We start from the raw sequence: 22849 nt of genomic DNA, 5'->3' as shown, positions 1-22849 counted from the left end.
CTACCAGGATTTAGCCTGACCCTGGCCTGCACCCAACTCGGGGAGAGGGATCTTGGGGTGATAGTATCTGAGGATTTGAAGGCGACGAAACAGTGTGACAAGGCGGTGGCTGTATCTAGAAGGTTGTTGGGCTGTATAGAGAGAGGTGTGACCAGCAGAAGAAAGGGAGTGTTGATGCCCCTGTATAAGTCGTTGGTGAGGCCCCATCTGGAGTATTGTATTCAGTTTTGGAGGCCGTATCTTGCTAAGGATGTAAAAAGAATCGAAGCGGTGCAAAGAAAGGTACGAGAATGGTATGGGATTTGCGTTACAAGACGTATGAGGAGAGACTTGCTGACCTGAACATGTATACCCTGGAGGAAAGGAGAAATAGGGGTGATATGATACAGACGTTCAAATATTTGAAAGGTATTAATTCGCAAACAAACCTTTTCCGGAGATATGAAGGCGGTAGAATGAGAGGACATGAAATGAAATTGAAAGGGGGCAGACTCAAGAAAAATGTCAGGAAGTATTTTTTCACAGAGAGAGTGGTGGATGCTTGGAATGCCCTCCCGCGGGAGGCTGTGGAAATGAAAACGGTAACGGAATTCAAACATGCGTGGGATAAACATAAAGGAATCCTGTTCAGAAGAAATGGATCCTCAGGAGCTTAGCCGAGATTGGATAACAGAGCCAGTAGTGGGAGGCGGGGCTGGTGGGTGGGAGTGGGGGATAGTGCTGGGCAGACTTATACGGTCTGTGCCAGAGCCGATGGTGGGAGGCGAGGATATTGCTGGGCACACTTGTACGGTTTGTGCCCTGAAAAAGACAGGTACAAATCAAGGTAAGGTATACACAAAAAAGTGGCACATTTCTTGGACAGACTGGATGGACCGTGCAGGTCTTTTTCTGCCGTCATCTACTATGTTACATCTGACCTCTCTTTTGTATATCCTGGTCCTGGGTTCCCGACCCAAAAGCTTAGCTGATGCCTATGAACTGAGCAAGAGCAGGGTTACACAGGTTTGTGCTATTATTCTACAACTGATATCAATAAAGTGGTTTACTAGACTTCAATAAGAGACCCAATATATCAATAATGACACCAAAAGAGGGGTCCTTTATATTTTTAAAGATTTTTGTGGGCCATCAGAAAGCGGGTGGCTCAAATTTCCAAAAACACATAAAAAACTTATTTAGGCACCACACTCATAATCCTCATTGGTCCAATGTATTTTTTCTAAACAACTATCTTCTTATATATGTGCATAAGTCCATAAAACATTTAAAACTTGTCAAAAATCAAAATAACTTATCCTAACGTCATAGAAACAGAATGGTGCCGCTCCAACATAGAGCACAAATAGATTAGTTGCTTCTGCCTGACATAGTGCTACGTTACGCTATCATAGCTGCATCAGAGTAATCTTTTTTCTTTGGCACATTTCACTTCAAAGCATGCAACTCAAAAGGGGTGTGGCCATGGGCATATCAGGAACATTTAACTCTCTAGCCAAGAAAAAAAAAGCAACAACTAATTTATAATTAACTTGTCAACACGGAGCAACCACACTACAGAACTTAACACATATCTCAATATAAGGGGTGTGGCCATGGGCATATCAGGGGCATTCTGAAAATTTGCACGCAGAATAGAATACTGCCTAACTTGGGAACCGGCATTTACTCCAGGTTTCAGCAAGCATAAGCCTGGCACCCAAAAGTTAGGCACGGGACCTGCGATGAACTCTATTCACGTACCCTTTATAGAATTTAGTGCTGAATTTTTTCAGCATCATTCATTGAATTCCCTCCTAAGTGCTTTTCTTAAGTGCTTAAACCTAGCTTGCCTAAATAGAAGAGCACCAGATTTAGGCAAACAGGGCTAGATTCTATATATGGTGCCTGAAAATCCGCACAGAATAAATTTCCCCCATTTGCATATTCTATAAGCGGCGCCTAGATTTAGGCATGGTATATAGAATATGCTTTGTTGATATCCCAGCGCCTAAAATTACGTACATCCATATACACCAAGGAAAATGGGATGTAAATTTAGGCGCAGAGGGGCATATTCTATATCAGTGCACATAAATTTTGGAACAGCCATGAAATGCCCATTTCCTCACCCATAACCATGCCCCTTTTTGACTGCGTGCATTAGAATTTAGGCACTGTGCATTGCAGAATACACTTAGCAAGTTATGCGTGTAAATTCTAATTATTGCCAATTAGTGCTCATTATTGCTTGTTAAGTGCTGTCAAAAACACTGATTGGTTTGATAAGCCAATTAAGTTACACAAATTATTATAGAATACGCTTGGATTTCGGTGCAGAATGCTAGGTGCAATATATAGAATCCGGTGGATATAGTTAAAGTTAAGTGCCTTGGATCTTAAGAATAGCTAAAAACAAGTACCTAAATCCAAAATTTTACAAAAGGCTCACTGAACATGAAGTCTTTTGTAAAATCCATATAAGGACATGCACGAGGATATGTGTATTGTGCAGCACATCCAGTGGAAACAGCCATTTCACAAACAAATGCATCCAGAAAAAGAGCAGCATCACTTGTGGTTTTCTACATGTAAGTGCTAACATCTACTGAAAATAGGGGTAGTTTTATAAAGTCATTTTCACACATATTTGGTCCGCTGTAAAATTCCACACAGCGTAAAAGTACACGTGTTGACATGATGGTGCGTATTTCACCAGTAGTGTTTACAAGATGAAGCGCAGGCAGAGTTAGCAAGTACACACATTGATTATATAATACACTAATTTATAACTTGTACTTAAATAAGCTATGTATGGACACCTCGGGCAGATGTAATTGTCCACACCTGAAATGTAAATTTCTGCCACTTTTGCTAGTAGTTTATAAAAACACGTAGGTGCCCACATTTCTTTATAAGATAGCACCCAAGTAAATGCCTACTTATTTATTTATTGCATTTGTATCCCACATTCCCCCACCTATTTGTAGGCTCAATGTGGCATACATAGATTTGATAACATTGTCATAACAGGATATCGGATACAATTAGTAGTGTGTAGCGCTTAGAAAGGGGTGAGGAAAGAGGGAAGAGAGTTGTTAGGGTAATTATAGGAGGTGTGCGCTCATAGTTGAGTGGACTTAGTGAGGTTATACGTTCTCATTGTAGGCCTTGTTGAAGAAGAATGTTTTCAGAGATTTTCGAAAGATACTTGACCTCTTAAAGTAGATGCCCTCATAAAATTACCCTCATCAAGGCTGATTTTGCAAGTTATGCTTGTAAATGTCTGTCTTCACCCATGTAGGTGCCAGATGTTAGAAAACGGGACATCCAAGAGGAATCAAATTAGGAGTTGAGTGAAATAGCTTTACTATTTAACATTTGGACATGGTTTTTGCACACCAGAAAGGTTAGCACAAGTGGTCCCTCTATGTCTGGTGCCAATCCCAAATCAGAGCATGTTTTTGACGCATGCTGAGGCCCTCTTTTACCACAGCAGGTAAAAAGCTGTCTTTTTTTATTGTTTTGAAGAAAAGAAATGGCTATACAGTAAGTGAAACACCACATGGCATTTTGGGGGGAGCCCTTACCGTCACCCATTGATACGATGGTAAGAGCTCCCACTCTGTCCCGGCGGTAACCAGGTTACCACCAGTTAAGTTCCAATGCTACAAAAATAGATCATATTTTTGTAGTACCAGAAATGGCGAGCGCTAGGGGTGGGAAATACCGCCGGGCTCCTGCAGCAGCCCGGCGATAGTTCCGGATTGGCACGCAGTGAACCTGCAGTGGACTTGCCACTGCTTAGTAAAAGGGCCCCTTAATGTGCTATGAAAACATTTCACTGCAGTACCTGTAAAAGAGTAGCTGGACATTCCCCCAACAATTACCTCACAGCCTTTGCACTTATCACACATTAATATTTGCTCTTAAAGTGCAGTAAAGGGACCCTTTAATCCAACAGCTCCATGGCCCCCTTTCATGTTTATCACCAAGTTTTGCAATAACCCAAATAGCCACAAAAATCTTGCAAGGTGCTTTCCAAAACAAAATCGGACTTCCTTCTGTTCACTGAGGTTTGAGTTGTAATCATGGTCATCTTACGCAAGTTGCTCCACCTTTCTTGACAACCTGATCCAACTCTTCCACTTCTGTAAGGGGCCCTTTTACTAGGCTGCTTAGGCGCCTACGCATGCCCAATGTGTGCCAAAATGGAGTTACCGCCCAGCTACCTCATGGCTCTTGCGGTAATTTCATTTTTGGAGCATGTTCGCTACGCGCGTCCAAAAAATACAGATGTGAGTCAAGTGGCTTTCTATGCGTGTAGGTCATTACCGCCTGGTTAACGTGTGAGACCTTACCGCTAAGTCAATAGCTGGCGGTAAGGTCTCAGACCCAAAATGGATGCGTCAATTTTGATTTTGCCACATGTCCAGTTTCAGCAAAAATTTTACAAAGGCATTTTTTATAAGCGCGCTGAAAATTGAATCTACGTATGCCCAAAACCCACGCCCACACTAGCGCAGGCCATTTTTCAGCACGCCTTAGTAAAAGGACCCCTTAAGATGATAAGATGATGCAAATTGGAAGAGAAAAAGGGGTAAAAAGATAAAAGAACATAAACAGAGAGTGAAAGAGGCCAGTTATATAAAACAGACCATTGAAGAAACTATGAGGGCTAACACTATAAGATGGCTATTATGGTGTTATGTAATGCTTGTCTTTTTACTAACATGTCTTTTTAATCAACTCTATTAGGGATGATAGACGGTCAAGAATCTGGATCATTGCCTGAGTTCTCCAATTTACCTCTGAGAAATATCAGTAAGTTTCCTTTGTGTGTTTGCTGTCCTAAAACATGTTTCAAACCCTGTTAAATAGAAAATTAAATCAGCAGGTCAACATTCAGCTCCCATGGTCAATGGTTTTTCTTTAAATGCCATACAGGTGATATTTTAAGAAAATTCAAATATTCGGTGCCACTATAAGAATAGGGAACGTGCTAAATATATGGCTTTGCCATTGACCACAGGTAACTATATAGATAGCTATGATGTTCAGCCATTATGGGGTTAATTATGTAATAGGGCACATTGTAGGAGCCTATTCTATAAAGAAACCCCTAGGCATCTATATTCCAAGAAGAATATTAGCCTAACCAGTTATTAAGGCACAATCACTCTAGTCATAAAACTGGTGTGTTAGTATCTAAGGGGCCCTCTAATTATGTAGCGGTAAGCCCACCGTGGGCTTGCCATGCACCAAACAGGAACTACTGCCAGGCTACAGCAGCAACCCAGCAGTAATTCCCACCTCCAGCGCATGCCATTTCTGACGCTAAAAAAATATTTTCTATTTTTGTAGCACCAGTGTTTACCTGGCAGTAATCACTGCCCGGTTACCACCGGGTTAGCGCAGGATCCCTTACCGACCACCTCAATGGATGGTGGTAAGTGCTCCCCCCCGAAACGGCCATGCGGTAAGTGGTTCAGTTACCGCACCGCCATTTCTTTTGGAAAAAAAGAGACAGCCTTTTAACCCGCTGCAATAAAAGGGGGCCTCAGCTCATGTCAAAAACACATGCTGATGCTAGCGCAGGCCCCCTTTTACCACAGCTTAGTAAAAGGACCCCTAAGTGCTATAGGCAGGGCTGTAGCCAGACCTCGGAGGGAGGGGGTCCAGAGCCCAAGGTGGGGGGGCACAGTTTAGCCCATCGCTCACTCCCCCTGCCACTTCCGACCCCCCCACCGCCGCATACCGTCCTCCGCCACTTTCTACCCCCCCTCCCCTGTCACCGCCGCCACCAGGTACCTTTGCTGGCAGGGATCCCCAACCCCGCCAGCCGAAGTCTTCTTCAACACCGGTCTCCGGCACGTTCGCTGATCTGTTTCTGTGAGTCCTGACTCTTGACATCCTCCACATGTACACGCAGGACATCAGGACTCACAGAAACAGATCAGCGAACATGCCGGAGACCGGTGTTGAAGAAGACTTCGGCTGGCGAGGGTTGGGGACCCCGCCAACAAAGGTACCTAATGGCGGTGTGGAAGGGTCGGCGGCGGCAGGAGAGGGGGGGGGTTGAAAGTGGCAGGGGAGGGTCAGCGATGGGCTAAACCTGTGGGGGCCCATGCCCCTGTGGCCCTACCTAGCTAGGCCCCTGGCTGCAGGTACACATGTAAAAAGAGAGACATGGAAAGATTGCACCTATCTTTACATGAGCTATCTGTAGGCTTTTCCAGTGGCATAGTTTGGTTTGATTCTACTCTATGTTGTGATACAAGCATCTATTTTAAAAAAAATATGCATCCACATGAACGTATTTATACTTTCTTTGGAGCAAATGTAAATTTGTGTGTGAGCATTTGGACATTGCTTAGGGTTATTGTACTGTGGCTGCCTTTTGTAAAGGCATGTGGAGGGCATTTTCGAAAGGACGTCCAAGTCAGAATAGAGACACCCAGCTCATAACATCCAAAACAGACTTCCTTCTCACATGTATTTTCCAACTGGAAATATGTGAGGTGTACATCCATGTGCTGAGAACATCCAGCATGAACAGCCATTACTACTACTACTACTACTACTATTTAGCATCTTGGAACGTCCAACATATGAATGACAAAAAAGCTGGGAAAAGGATGTCTGTCTGGCAGCATTCTTAGAAGAATGGCCAGGGGCAGTCTAGTAGTTAGTGCAGTGGACTTTAAACCAGGGGACCCAGGTTCAAATCCAATGTTAATTCTTTTATTTTTTAATTGTGAGTCCTCCAGGAACAGAAAAATACCTACTGTACCTGACTGTACACCACATCAATAGCCTGAAGGTTTGCAGGTGGCTTATACATTTATTTATTTATTGCATTTGTATCCCACATTTTCCCACCTATTTGCAGACTCAATGTGGCTTACATAGTTTTGTTAACATTGACATTCCAGGATATCAGATACAGTTAGTATTGTGCAGAGGTTAAGTAAGGGAGGAAAGAAGAAGTAAGGGAGTGTTTAGGGTAATTATAGAAGGTAGGCTTCCATAACTGAGTGGGTTGATGAGGTGGATTAGTGAGGCTATAGGTTTTCATTGTAGGCCTTGTTGAAGAAATATGTCTTCAGAGATTTGTGAAAGATAGTTGTTTCATCGATTGTTTTCAGGTCTATAGGTAGTGCATTCCATAGCTGTGTGCTTATGAAAGAGAAGGTAGTGGCATGCATCAGCTTGTATTTTAGTCCTTTACAGCTGGGGAAATGCAGGTTGAGAAATTTGCGGGATGATCATGTGGCGTTTCTGGGAGGTAGGTCCATGAGGTTTAGCATGTAGATTGGGGCGTCTGCGTGAATGATTTTGTGTACACTGGGTATTTTTCTGTTTCTGGAGGGCTCACAATAACAAAAAAAAAAGTTAAAGTGAGATTTGAACATGAGTCTTTTGGTTTATAGTCCACTGTACTAACCAGTAGGCCACATCTCAGACTTGCTTTTTATTCTGTTCAGAATGCTCATAATACCTGAAGTTGTCATAGAGCCTGATATCCCCTTTCAGTTTTACTTCCAGAGGAGAGGGAGGGGGACAGCAACCACTGGGGATTACTGAGGTGCCATCCCTTAATCCCTCCAATCAGAGCATCTTTTTGTACTCTGAATATCTCTGAAACAGGTCTAACTTAGGATGTCCTTCTTTTTAGGCTTGGATGTTTCTTCCAGTTCAGTAATTGCTGTTGTATGTCCTGATTTGGGGCCCTCCCTATGTCCCAAATACTGCTATTGGATGTACTGCAGTACTGGACACCCCTATTCTGCCCTGGCAAAATCGGGTTATGGACATTTCAAGTACATGGACATCTATTTGGGCATTTTGAGACATCCATGTGCTTCGAAAATAAGCTCTATAGGCACGTAAATAGCCTTTGTTAAATAGGTATAAAATAGGGGTGTTAGTTAAAGTTTGTTTAGGTACCCTGTTATAAAATTAGCCCCCACATGTATATAATGCAATTTTCACAAGGTTTTATACCCTTTGCAAGTTACAATTGTGAATTGGACCCATTGCTAATGGACTCAGGTTGAATGCCTAAATATAGGTGCCTGGAAGCATAAGTTTAGAAATTAAAAAAACAAATCAAAAAATCAATGTCAGGGGCAAATTTAGGATGGGACAAATAAATTAAGAGCTTAGCACTGATTTTGAGTACAAGCACCTAGCTTGGGGCCCTGTTTGCAAAGGCGTGCTAACGTTTTTAGCGTGTGCTAACCGTATAGATGCCCATAATATTCCTATGGGTGTCTACATGGTTAGTGTGCGCTAAAAACACTAGTGCGCCTTTATAAACAGGGCCCTTGGGCTCCTAAATCCAAGCAAATGATTTGCAGACATAAATGTGTAACATAGAAACATGACGGCAGATAAAGGCCATATGACCCACCCAGTCTACCCATCCTCTGTAACCCCCAATTCTACCTGTTCCTAAGCGATCCCACATGCTTATCCCATGCCTTTTTAAATTCTGGAACAGTCCTTGACTCCACCACCTCCACTGGGAGGCCATTCCACGCCTCCACCACCCTTTCTGTGAAATAATACTTCCTTAGGTTACTCCTCAACCTATTCCCTCTTAACTTTGTCATATGCCCCCTCATTCAAGAGCTCTCCTTCATTTGGAAAAGGCTTTCTTCCTGTACATAAATGCCCTTGAGATATTTAAACGTTTCTATCATGTCTCCTCTCTCCCTCCTCTCTTCCTCCCTAGGAACCTAGGGCCCAATATTTGGCCGGCGGCAATCAGCATTTTGCTAACCACCACTGGCATTAACCCCAGAAATTCAATGCCAGGCCATGTCCAGGCACTGGCATTGAATTTCTGGAGCCAGATAACACATAGGGGTCCTCTTACAAAGCCACGGTAAAATGTGGCCTGTGGTAGAGCGAGCACATCTTTTGGACGCACGCTGGGCCATTTTTTTTTAGTTCATCTAGGAAAGAGGGCCATTTTTTAAGGGGCCTGAAAATAGACGTATGCTAAAATTGAAACCAGTGCACATCCATGGGCCTGAGACCTTACCGCCAACCATTGACCTAGCAGTAAGGTCTCGTGCGATATTCGCGTGGTAAGCATACATCACGCACCAACTGCTGTTTACTGCCAGGTAACTGACCCACAGTAGGAAAGAGAAAATTATTTTCTACCATGGAATTCGGTAAGCACCAAATTCAGAATTGCTGTCCGGCTCACATGCTAGCCAGGTGATAGTGCCAATTTGGCATGTGTTATATGCACATAGGCCCTCCTGTGCCTTTGTAAAAGGGCCCCACAGCTGGTTAAGCACAAAAGAATTGCCATACTGGGTCAGACCATTGGTCCATCCAGCCCAGTGATATTCAGCACTTAGGGGGTCTTTTACAAAGTGTCAGTAAGCCCAACTCGGGCTTACTGAATGCTAAATCAGAACTACCACTGGCCCAACGCAGCCGCTGGTGTAGTTCTATCCTGAGCGCGCATCTTTTCCAGGGAAAAAGAAAATCCCCAGAACTGGTAACCTGGCGATAATCGGACTTCGCCGCACACTGCTGTTCAAAAAGGCATACCCCACCGATCCAACTTAAATACCTGATCCCTGCAACACAACAAAACTAAAGTACGTAATGGACAAAACGCCAAACTTTAGAGGCAGCTTATAGAATACCGCTTAAGCATTTATTTCACCGCCAGTTGTTTAGGATCCATTTATAGAATTGACCCCATGACTTACCCAGAGTCACAAGGAGCTGCAGTGAGAATTGAACCTAGTTCCCCAGTCCCTGTACTAACCATTGGACTACTCTTCCACTCCAGGTCTCTGTAAACTGCTCCAGGCTCATTACACTTGTATTCTTTTAAACAATGTTGATGGGTTTTTGTTTTCAGTTAAACTTATTGATTTTTTTTTTATTTAGATAATTATACTTTCTTCAATGGGGTTTTTAAAAATCTTCAAAGTGCTACAACATTTTTTGGTAAGTATGATTTCCTGATTTAGGTACATTACATATATGTCTGTTAAATTCAAAAATCTAGAATAACTCTCATCCTATATAATAAAACATACCTCCAACCTATTTGCAGGCTCAATGTGGCTTACACTGTACCGAGATGGCGATCGCCATATCCGGTAGAAAAATACAGAGTGGTGATTGTGTTAAAGTTCATAAGTAGTCTAGGTAGTCTAGTTATGTAGTCCTACATGTCTGATTCGCTATCAGACACTGGCAGTGAATATGGCCACTGTCTGCATAGCTCCTGCTCCTCTCTGACTTGTTTCCGCCAAGTGTAATGGCCGTCAGAGCTGATACTCAATGGCACTGTAATATTCACTGCCACTGATTATCAGCTCCTGAGTCACCCAGCAGAATATAATCAGCATGATTTAAGAGGCAGAGTTAAGGCGGAGAAAAGGGAGTTTAACACTGATTTCCTGAACTAGGGGGTCCTTTTACAAAGCTGCAGCAAAAGGGGGCCTGCGCTACCATCAGCGCATGTTTTTGTCACATGCCCAGGCCCCCTTTTACCGCAGAGGTTAAATGGCATGTTTCCTTTTTCTTAAAGAAATGGCAGTGTGGCAAGTGAAGAACTTGCTGCTCGGCTATTTTGGGGGCTATTGAGGTGGCGGTAAGGGCTCCCGCACTAACCCAGCGGTAACCGGGCACCTAATCACAACACTTCTACTCAGGAAATCTAGACTACCCCAACTTGACATTTCGTCCTTTAGATTGTAAGCTCTTCTGAGCAGGGACCATCCTTAGTTACTAATTTGTACAGCGCTTTGTAACCCTAGTAGCGCTCTAGAAATGTTAAGTAGTAGTAGTAGTAGTAGTAGCACGTGGCACTGCCTGTTTCCCACCAGGTACACACTGGCGCTACAAAAATTGAAATATTTTTGCAGCGCCGGAAATGACAAGCTCTGGGGGAGGAAACTACTGCTGGGCTGCTGCGGTAGCCCGGTGGTACTTCCCTTTTACCAAGCGGTAAGCACGCATTGGGCTTACTGCCACTTTGTAAAAGGGCCCCTAGGCTATTAAATTAGGCTCATAAATGTAGAGAAATGAATGGCTGGCCTAGATTTATACTTCTTATGACTGTCTCCAAAAACTATAACAAGTGCTCAGCTGTCTAACACTACTATCAGTACTGGAACACCAAACATCTTATTCACACAACTATTTTTTATATATTTTTTTGAACTTCAGTAGGCCAATATACAGGTCAATATACAGCACCCTCTGTAATTTCCACACTCACTTCATCATTTCTTTACAAATCTCTTGAATAATTTTTTATAAATATACTCATTGAAAAGCCATCTTATCTTATCAAGATATAATTTACTTGGCTCGGGGGGAGGTTCTTATCCGACATGGCAAGTGGGTCAGCAAGATGAGTTTGTGCCAATGAGGGAGGTATCCTTGATAAAGCTGGAGGCGAAACACATGCCTTTCAACTGTCTTAAAGGCAGTGGCATTCCTAGGTTGGCTGCCACCTAGGGCGGATCGACGCTGTGACCCCCCCCCCCTCGGGTGAAGGGGCGTCCGTCCCCCCAGGTGCAGCACGACATCCCCCCCCCCCGGTGCAGACACCCCCATGCCCAGCGCATCAAGTCCCCCCCTCCCCCCGGGTGCATTCTTGGCTGCTGGAGGGTGCAGAGAGCAGTCGCGCGCCTGTCGGCTCCACTGGCTCCCTGCTCCCTCTGCCCCGGAACAGGAAGTAACCTGTTCCGGGGCAGAGGGAGCAGGGAACCAGCAGAGCCAACAGGTGCGCGGCTGCTTTCTGCACCCTTCCAGCAATGTGCACCCGAGGCGGACCGCCCCCACCACCCCGTCCTTGCTATGCCACTGCTTAACGGTCTCCACTCTCTTTACAGGATAGTGGACTATCACTACTACCCAGTTAAGTGCTGTCTCGGCCCACTATAAAAATAATTTCTGTTTTTGTAGCACGGGTGCTTACCCAGTGGTAATCGGGCAACGCTGCGCACTGCCTGGTTACCACCAGGTTAGCACAGAAGCCCTTACCACCACCTCAATGGGTGGCAGTAAGTACTCTCCCCAAAATGGCTGCATGGCAAGTGGTTCACTTACCACAGAGAGCCATTTCTTGTCCTCAGAAAATTATATTCTTTTACTCGCTGTGGTAAAAGGGGTCTTTAGTGTGCATCAAAAACATGGCTTCTGGACTTTTCTTTTAGGAAATTCCTATGGGCTTCCTCTCATTTGCCGCGTGGCTTTGTAAAAGAGGCCCTAAATCTATTAGCGCAGCTTAGTAAAAGGACCCCTTTGGAGTTTAAATTTCTTATTGTGCCCCATATTAAGAATTTAACAAATGTACAGTCATGTTTATTATTTTAGTAATGTGTTTCATTCTTCTCATGATGTACTGTTTTTCATAACTTTGCAAGAATCTACTGCCAGGTAAAATCAATTGTCCAGTGACCTAAAGTTTGTTTTCTGACTTTAAATGATGATACGGAATCATGTTATCTTTCTAAAAGATTGGTATGCAATGTTCAGATTCTAGCCCAGACTGTAACTATTTTTTCCACTATGAAAGCTACAAGCATGATAAACTTCTTCTTGTAGGACCTTACCAGTGGTGACCCTCTCCTTAAACATGATTAACAATTTATTGTTATGGATATATTACAAACTGTTTGGTGCATGCATTTTCCTCTTCTTGTAGACTGTCTTGGATCCCACTTCACTTGGCTGCAGTCAATTCTCACCAATTTCCCAGCCTTATTTAACTTTGTGAATAAATTGAAATGTGTTACTGGACTTTGCCCCAAGGATTTTGAAGACTATGGCTGCTCCTGCAGATTTGAAATGGAAGGAATTCCAGCAGATCCAGTGGACAAGTAAGAAAACTGTTGTGGAGAGATGTCATTTAAATTTCCTAGAATAACTCAATATAATGCCAATTGGGGAACAATAAACTTTGTTTTCCCTATGACAATATCTAATAATATGAAAGAAACCCCCTAAACTTTAAATCATGATACAATATTTAAATGTGAAGGTGCTCAGAATTTTTGAACTGTTTCAGCCATGGGCTGTATTTCAAAATTTCAATCATTGCATCAGTCCAGTGACTTCAAACATATTGCATTAATTAAACTCATATCAGTTAAACTTTGATGTACTTAACTGAAAAGTCTCTGGCACCGGATGCTCCTTCATGAACTGTTGATCCATCCACATTGAATTAGTAAGTATCCCAACAGTTTGTGGAAAAACTTGTGTCAACTCTTGTGTTTCAATTGAAAGGATCTTTTGGTAACAGATGGTTTAACTGTGATCCTTTTAGTTGAAACACAAGGGCTTAGCACCAATTCTGAAATGGCTTAAGGGCATGCCTAAGCTGTTATAGAATACTAGTAAAAAAAAGACCGTTTCTGACACAAATGAAACGGGCGCTAGCAAGGTTTTCCTCGGAGTGTGTATGTTTGAGAGAGTGTGTGTGAGAGTGACTGTGTGAGAAAGAGAGAGTGAATGTGCGAGTGTGTGTGTGTGTGACAGAGAGAGAGTGTGTGTGTGAGCATGAGAGTGTATGTGTGAGAATGAGAGTGTGTGCGAGTGTGTATGTTAGACACAGTGAGTGTGAGAGAGAGAGAGTGAGACTGGGTGCAAGTGTGTCTGTGAGGGAGAGAGTGTGAATGTGTGAGAATGAGAGTGTGTGCCATGGGCCCCCCCTCCCTCCAAGTTCCAGGGTCCCCCTCCCTCCCTCCCTCCCTCTGAGTTCCAGCATCATCCCCCTCCCTCACAGTTCCAGGGTCATCCCTCCGAGTTCCAGGGTCGCCCCCCTCCCTCCGAGTACCAGGGTCATCCCCCCTCCCTCCGAGTTCCAGGGTCATTCCCTCCCTCCCTCCGAGTTCCAGGGTCATCCCCTCCCTCCCTCTTTCCAGGTTCCCCCTCCCTCCTTCCGAGTTTCAGGTTCCCCTCTCCCTCCCTCCCTCTGAGTTCCAAGGTCGTCTGTCCCCTCCCTCCCTCCCTCTGAGTTCCAGGGTCATCCCCTCCCTCCCTCCGAGTACTAGGGTTGTTCCCTCCCTCTGAGTTCCAGGGGACTGAGTTTCAGGTTCCCTCCTCCGAGTTTCAGGGTCCCCCTACCTCCCTCCCAGTTCTAGGATCCCCCCTCTCTCCTCCCAGTTCCAGGATCGTCGTCCCTCCCTTCCTCCCTTCCAGTTCCAGCACCCCTCCCTCTGAATTTTAGAAATCATCTTCACTTACCAAGTCAGGGTTAAGGCGGCCGGCAGCAGCGGTAAAAGGCGTGCAGGCTCAGCCCTTCTCTCTCTCTCTCAGCTCTGGCCCTGCCCTAATTTCCTGTTTTCTTTAGTGAGATACAGCCTCCAAAACTGAATACAGTGCTTTATAGACAAGAAGGCATCCTTCTGGCTTTGTCTACTGTCTAATTACATTGTTTAACCATCTTACATAACATAATAACATCATTTTCAAATTTTTATTCTGCTATACTTCTCAGTTCTTAGCAGAGTACAATCCTAAAAAGCTGGAAATGACCAGGAATTACACATTGAAGTACAATAATAGAATCATAATTCTACTGCAATCATCTGTACTCTGCCATAATCAAATAATGCCTATTTTTACTGCCCAGTGCATATAGTTGAAACAAAAATGTTTTAATATTTCATCTAAACATTTTATAACTCAGCAAAGAAGCTAAGAAAGGATATATCTCTTTTCCAAATTCTGCTGCCTGAAAGGCCAATAATTTCTAAAAAAAAAAAAAAAAAAAAAGAATCTCCTTATACTTCTAGGAGTTGGGAAAAGGAAAGAAATTAGGCTTCTTGTACGACTTAGATTGATTAGTGAATAACAAATGATCATACCAATAATAAGGAGCTGTTCCTTTTGAGATTTTAAATAAAAAAACATACCACCTTGAAATTCTCCTACTGTCTCCCCAAGGTCTATCTCTCCTGGTCCATGTACATCAGCATCTTGCCCCTATCTCATATCGCTCCTTAGGATTTCTACAATTCAAGTGCATCATTCTGCAGTTCTTTGCATTAAATATTGACTGCCAAACATTTGACCACTAATTTTTGCAGATCACTTCTCATGTTGTCATTTCCCGCCAAGAGATCCACCCTGTTGCAGATCTTTGTTGTCATCTGCAAAAAAGCAAACTTTTCCTTCAAACAATTCAGCAATGTTGCTTACAAAGATATTGAACAATCTGTGAGACACTCCACTATTCACCTTTTCCCACCCTCTGTCCTCTGTTATTCAACCAGTCACTAATCTGGTTCAACATTTTAGGTTCTAAGTTCAGTTTATTCAAGAGCCTCCTATTAAGAGCTATATTAAAGGTTTTGCTGAAATTCTACATCCAGCATGATCCTTCACTGGAAAAACCATGTTGCTTCAGATCTTTCAACCCATTGGATTCTAGAAAGTTTACTATCTTTTCCTTCATCAGTGTCTTCATTACTTTTCCAACCATCAAGGTAAGGCCTGTGGTTTCCAACCTTTTCTCTGTTACCATTTTATGAAGAGGGACCACATCAGCCCATTGAACCTCTCCTGTCTTCAAGGATCTACTAAACAATGGAAAGGGGAAAGGGGACTTGATATACTGCCTTTCTGTGGTTTTTGCAACTACATTCAAAGTGGTGCAGGTACTTATGGAGGGTTAAATGACTTGTCGAGAGTCACAGAGAGCCGCAGTGGGAATCCGCAGGATCAAAGTGTACTGCACTAACCACTAGGCTACTCCCCTATTCAAACCTTTAAGAAAACCCACCAGAACTTCTCTGAGCTCCCTCAATGTTTTGTCCTCTTTCAGGGTTTGTTTTTTTTTAGTTGTTCATTTACACTTTCTTCAGTGAATGATGTGGTATCTATTCTAGTCCCATATATATCTCTGTCAGCTAGCTGGGGTCCATTTCCAAGATTTTCTTCCATGAATACAGAGCAAGAGTGTTCATTCTGTATTTCCAAGTTGTCCTTGTCACTCCCCATATAGCAGCCCTCAGCATCCTTCAGTCTTATAATTCAATTTCTAGCCTTCCCCCTTTCCCCAACATAACTGAAAAGGCCTTCTCCCCCTTTAGCCATATTTCTTCTAAGAAAATTAGTTAGAAATTGTGGTTTATGCTGATCTTTTATTTTCATGCTAATCTGTCTCTCTATGTTCATTTGTGAATGTTATGCTTATTTTATAATTGTTTCTAATTACATATATGCAGGGAAGTTACTTACATTTATTAAGGGAATAATGCAAGCCATTTGCAAAATAATGTATGCTACATGGCAAAACCATGCATTATTTGCCTTTAATATATGAATGATAATGAAATATAAAACATGCAAATGAATGCAAAGCAGCTCATTTGTATGCAAAAATGAATAATACAGCTTGTGTTTAACCTCACAAACTGGTTTATTTATTTGAAAGGGAATATTCTATAATTTGGCAGCATGACCCCTAGAGGTGGCTATTTTGAAGATGGGGAGCTGCTGAGGCAGGAGTATCCTAGCGTCACTCCTGTCGCCCTCCCTCTAGTCAAACAAACAAAAAAGTGGGCACAAAACCAGGAGTCCCAGAGACTGGCCCTCCCTCTAGTCACCAGGGAGACCTCCCTCCATTAGGTGCTGGGGGTGTAGAAGTAAGGGTTGTATGGAATGGGGGAGGTCAAGGGAGGGGCTGAGATGGACTGGGGCTTTAGGAGTATGAGGCAGTAGTACTGGAGGAGAGGAGTGGGAGACTAATTTTTTCCTGCACTGGGCTGCCCTTTATAAGATAGCAGGCCAACTTGGGACCCACTATCTTTGGGGCCTTTTTACTAAGCCACATAAGTGTCTATGCACGCCCAATGCATGCCAAAATAGAGTTACCAGCCAGCTACCACGTGGCTCTTGTGGTAATTTCAGTTTTGGCATGCGTCTGATATGTGTCTGAAAAATAATTTTTATTTTCGGATGCACTTAATGGACGCGCGCCAAATGGCATTTGACACGCACAGGTCAATACCACCCGGTTACCATGTGAAACTTTACCACTAGGTCAATGGCTGGCAGTAAGGTCTCAGACCCAAAATGGATGCGCAGCAATTTCCATTTTGGCGCACATCCATTTTCAGGAAAAATTTTAAAAAGACATTTTTTACAGGCACACTGAAAAATGATTCTGTGCACACCTAAAACACGCATCTACACTACCACAGGACATTTTTCAGTGTGCCTTTGTAAAAGGGAAAGGGAAATGGGACTTGATATACTGCCTTTCTGAGGTTTTTGCAACTACATTCAAAGTGGTTTTACATATATTCAGGTACTTATTTTATACCAGGGGCAATGGCGGGTTAAGTGACTTGCCCAGAGTCACAGGGAGCTACAGTGGGAATTGAGCTCAGTTCCCCAGGATCAAAGTCCACTGCACTAACCACTAGGCTACTCCTCCACTCCCCTTTGTGCTGCTGTGGCTAGGAAAGTGCAAGGTTCCCGGCTATAGTAACACAAAGTTGAACTTATCTCATGAGTCACTTACCTATGATACTGATGTTTCACAGGTTAATGACTCACATGACAAATTTTGTTGTGGCAAAATCCTTTATTTTACTGCAATGTAGTAACTGTCTCTGATAATTATTTAGGAGGGAATTTAATAAACAGCATCAAAAAGTTTAGCACTAAATTCTTTTCTATAAAGCGTCTATGCCTTATATGGAATAGCATTTACCCCAGGATTCTATATATCACGCCTTGATTTCCACGCGGAAACCAAAGCGTATTCCATATTAATGCACATAACTTAATTAAGTAACAAGCTAATCAGCACTGATAACTGGATGTTAACAAGCAATTATCAGTATTAATTAGAATTTATGCACAAGTGGCTGTGGTTACAGTAGAGCAGGTGAGTCATGTGTATTTCTAAAATCTATGTGCTTTATTACAGAATATACCCATTTCGCGTCTAATTTAGTCATTGGGATTTACACCAGGTTTTAGATGGCATATTTGATAACGATTGAATTTAATTGTGCGGAGCAGCACTCAGTATATTCTACTACTACTACTATTACTTATCATTTCTATAGCGCTACTAGATGTACGCAGCGCTATAGAAAGAGCTTACAATCTAATCAGGACAGACAAACAGGACAAATAAGGGATAAGGGAATTACTAAAATGGGAATGATAAAACATACAAGGGTACTGTACAAGCGAATAGGGGTTAGGAGTTAAAAGCAGCATCAAAAAGTTGGGCTTTTAGTCTAGGTTTGAAGACGACCAGAGATGGAGCTTGACGTACCGGCTCAGGAAGTCTATTCCATATGTCATTCTATAACATATGCCTAAATTAAAGCATACTTTATAGAATACGCTTTGATTTCTGTGTGGAAATTGAAGTGTGATATATAGAATCTAGCCCTTATTGTGAATCCCGCACCTAAGTTCTGGGTGCTGCACTTATGCCTGCTTAAACCTGGTGTAAATGCTGACACCCAAATTAGGAGCAGTTAGGCAGTATTCTGTAATTCTGTACAACAACTTTTTGGAGTGCCCCGACACGCCCATGGTCACGTCCCCTGAGATAGGTGCTATGGGAGTTAGGCACCCTGACTTACAGAATAGCACGCATGCAGATACATGTGCAAATTTTAATGATTGCTAATTAACACCAATAATTGGCTATTAGCGCCCAATTATTGAAGGTTCAGAGCTCATTATCCAATTTATTTGCGCACACATCTCAGATGCAAGCCCAAAGTTGGGCACCATAAATAGGATCTGAGGGTTATAGTATGACAAATATTACATGGTGTACAGTCATTTGATGGAAAGGTAGCAGACAGATATGCTCATATGGAACTAGAGATATTTTCTTCTTTCCCTACCAGAGTGTCATGGTCTGTCTCGGTTGGTCACTTGAAAATCGGACTCAGACCCAAGAAGTAAGCCGTTATACCGATCCCAGGGCAGAGAACCAGGCCCGGAGGCGAGGAGTCGGTCCTTGAACAGGCAGTCGGATAGGCCCAAGGCTTCACCTGCGGTGACCACTGTTTCCTTAGAGGCTGAGCCCCTAGGTTCAGGTGGCCGGCAGAACTTTGATGGAAATTGGGCTGGAAGAGACCACCCAGAAAGTACCTGTCTTGTCTATGAGGAGACAACGGGATTCCTGATCAACCAGTAATAAAGGCAGGCTGCAGTCTAGGCAGGGTACGATTCAGACAGAGGTAGAGGCAGGCGGCGATTCAAGAGACAAGTCAGGTACAGGCAGAGGTCAGGGCAGGTGGCAATCCAGGAGGCAAAGTCAGGTTCAGGCAGAGGTCAAGTCAGCAAGAGGAAATGCACCAGCACAATCCAACAAGGTTGTAGCCGAGGAAAAGAAGCATTGAAAGATAATGGTTTTAAAGCTGAAGGCGACTGACATCAGAGGAGCGCGTGTCCGCGGGTACACGTGCAGACTGTAGGCACACCGGATGTAGGTGCCCAGACTGTAGGCATGCCGGATGTAGGCACTCTGGACTGTAGGTGCCCAGACTGAAGACGCACTGGAATGTAGGCGCCCAGGAGGGAATAAATCTACGTGCGTAGCATCTTGGTCAGGAACATCGTGGATGCGTATGTCTGGGTCCACGTGTTACACTCCAGGTTTGTGACACAGAGCGCTGAAATGTATCCTTGGGTTCTTAGTTGCATGGCAGTTCAAGTTATACATCTCTAGAAATCCGTTTTATATTACAGAAGCAGTGTTGTGCCAGAGGAGGTTCCTTGTTAAACTATTTTAATGAGAATAAAAAGTTTCTCACTCATGGGAGTAGAGTTGATGAGGACCACTTGGCAAGAAATTGTAAGCACATGACTGAGCAGCAAGCTGTGGCTAGAGATTCTACATTTTGTATCACAAATCATTATGAAGATCAGAGTATGCCTTCCCCAGGGTCCTAACTAACTTGCTGAGCCTTGGGGGTGCTTTATCCACTCTTACACCAGGATTTCAATGTATGTCTGTAGAAACAGAGGGTGTTATTTTAGAAGCTAAATTAACCAAAAATTAATTAAATGCCTGCTCACAGCAGATGTAAGAAGCAGAAAGATGGATCAGTGAGTCAGAAGGATGAGAATGCTATATAAAAAAAAAGAAAAGAAAAAATGAGTAAGTGGCAAGTTGCCCGGAGGAAAATAAAGCATGAAAATGAAAAATAAAAGTCTCTGAAGAAATAGCTCACATTTGGTAAGTAGACTTTGTTGCTTTGCTACTAGGCTGAGAGGAAGAAACATGAGATGGACTGTGAAGGCCTCTCCTGCCAAACTAGTAACTGGTGAGGAGGTGGGGGCTTGTTCATAAGCACATTTAAGCATCACTATATTAGGGCAGACGGAAGATCCATCAACACCAGTGTCCTGCTTCCAACAGTGGCCAATCCAGGTTACAAGTACCTGGCAAGATCCCAAAAGAGTAAAATAGATTTTATGCTGCTTATCCCAGGAACAAGTAGTGGATTTTCCAAAGTCCTAATAATGGCTTATGGACTTTTCTTTTAGGAACTTGTCCATATCTTTTATAAACCCTGCAAAGCTAACCACTGTTTCCACATTCTCTGGTAATGAGTACCTGTATATAATAAATGTTAACTGCTTTCACTGTATCAATCCTCTTACCCTTTCTTTTTCTGTGTAGATTTCCACACAAGGGATTTAAGGAAGAGGTTAAGCTCTTGCAGGCCAATAATTTATCATTAATTTTTCAGCCATTCCGTAACAAACTTATACCGAGGCCTTTAGAGACAGAGGATGAAAACTAGTACTCAGTGTGCAGTGGCAGCTAAAAAAGCAAACAGAATGTTAAGTATTATTAGGAAAGGAATGGAAAACAAAATTGAGAATATTATAATGCATTTGTATCATACGAACATAAGAACAGCCATACTGGGTCAGACCAATGGTCCGTCTAGCCCAGTATCCTGTTTCCAAGAGTGGCACGTAGAATATTGTGTGCAATTTTGGTCACCGTATCTCAAAAAAGATGTAGCAGAATTGATAAAGGGAATGGGATGACTTCCCTATGAGGAAAGGCTAAAGAAGCAAGGGCTCTTCAACTTGGTGTAGAGATATGATAGAGATTTATAAAATGCTAATTGCAGTAGAATTGATATACATGAATTGCTTATTTACCCTTTCCAAAAATACTAGGACTAGGGACCCGCAATGAAGCTACTAAGTAGTAAATTTAAAACAATCCAGAGAAAATATTTCTTCACTCAATGTGTAATTAAACTCTATAAATCATTGTCGGAGAATGTGGTAAAAGCAGTTAGCTTAGCAGGGTTTAAAAAAAGGTTTGGATAATTTCCTAAAAGAGAAGCCCATAAGCCATTATTAAGATGGACTAGGGAAAATTCACTGCTTATTTCTAGGATGAACAACATTCTTTTGGGCTCTTGCCAGGTCCATGTGACCTGGATTGGCCACTGTTGGAAACAGGATACTGGGCTTGATGGACCTTTGGTCTGTCCCAGTATAGCAATGCTTATGAGAGTAACTTGTATGTATGAGAATCTTCTTTACCACCAATGAAGCTATATAACATTGATAATATCAAAGATTTGGAGGAAACTGATTTTTGAGTTACAGCTCTGCAACAATACAATGAGAAAATGATACAGAACAGAGACAGTAGAGATTTCTGTACTGCTGTTTGTCTCGCCCAACAAATGGGGAAAAACAATCAGATTTCTATAGTTGGCACTGTTCTGTGTGCAATGTCAAGTGACCTCAGTATTCTCTGCCTTTGTTTAATTGTCTTCTCTTTTCAGTTGCTGTTTTCAACATCGTAAATGTTATGAAGACGCTGTAGAACTGGAATGTGCTTGGGACCCAGAGAAGATTTCAGTGGATGTCAGTTGTCTCACTAAAAATCTTACCTGTGGTATGTTTTACTAACATCAAAACAGTATATGCAAGGAGAAGAGACTTGGTACAATAGTTATCTTTTTGGGAAGGGTAGTGTTCGCATGGAATAGCTTTCCAATGGAGGTGGTGGAGACAAACACTGTATCTAAAATCAAGAAGCCATAGGACAGGCACAGAGGATCTCTGAGGAAGAAGAGATTGTAGAGCTTAGTAGATTGCATAGATAGGCAGATCAGACAGGCTGTACGGTCGTTTTCCTTGTTTCACTATGTTGTATATAGGACTACATTTACAAAAATTTTAGTATAGACACATAGGGGTAGTACAAGCTTAGAAAACCAATACAGTAATCTGATTCAGTAGCTTAGAGTTCTTATACTACTATTACTTATCATTTCAATAGTGCTACTAGAAATATGCAGAACTGTACACATTATCCCCTGGATTCTACATATCGCACTGAGATTTCCGCGTGGATATGAAAGTGTATTCCATAACAATGCACATAACTTAGTTAGTTAAGAAGCTAATCAGTGCCGATAATTGGATGTTAACAAGCAATTATCAGCACTAATAGGAATTAATTAGAATTTACATGCACTCCCCGCTAAGCGTATTCTGTAAAGTGGTGCATGTAAACTCTAATGTGTGCTGCTGACAAGGGGGGTGTGAAATGGGCATGGAATGGATGGGGCGTGGGCATTCCGGAAAGCTCCACGCAGGGTTATAGAATACACCTGCTCTGCACCTAATTTGGGGCCCCTTTTACCAAGCTTCAGCAAAAGGGGGCCTGCGCTGGCGTTGGTGTGTGTTTTTGACATGCGCCAAGGCCCCCAATAGTGGAGGAGTAGCCTAGTGGTTAGTGCAGTGGACTTTGATCCTGGGGAACTGAGTTAAATTCCCACTACAGCTCCTTGTGACTTTGGGCAAGTCACTTAAGCCTCCATTGCCCCAGGTACAAAATAAT

The 22849-nt window shown here is 42.8% G+C and overlaps 1 protein-coding gene across 1 annotated transcript in view; it reads left to right on the top strand.

The window, feature by feature from the left end:
- Positions 1 to 22849, top strand: part of OC90 (otoconin 90) — a 114094-nt gene that overhangs the window by 13848 nt on the left and 77397 nt on the right. Inside the window, exons 2-5 of the mRNA XM_030189923.1 lie at positions 4738 to 4803; positions 9904 to 9963; positions 12680 to 12854; positions 21786 to 21898. Coding sequence (XP_030045783.1) covers positions 4738 to 4803; positions 9904 to 9963; positions 12680 to 12854; positions 21786 to 21898 — 414 coding nt within the window. The remainder of the gene's footprint in view (positions 1 to 4737; positions 4804 to 9903; positions 9964 to 12679; positions 12855 to 21785; positions 21899 to 22849) is intronic.

The sequence above is a fragment of the Microcaecilia unicolor genome, chromosome 1 (genome assembly GCF_901765095.1).
Source record: "Microcaecilia unicolor chromosome 1, aMicUni1.1, whole genome shotgun sequence".
Taxonomy (NCBI): Eukaryota; Metazoa; Chordata; class Amphibia; order Gymnophiona; family Siphonopidae; genus Microcaecilia; species Microcaecilia unicolor.
This window is presented reverse-complemented; position numbering and strand designations above follow the sequence as displayed.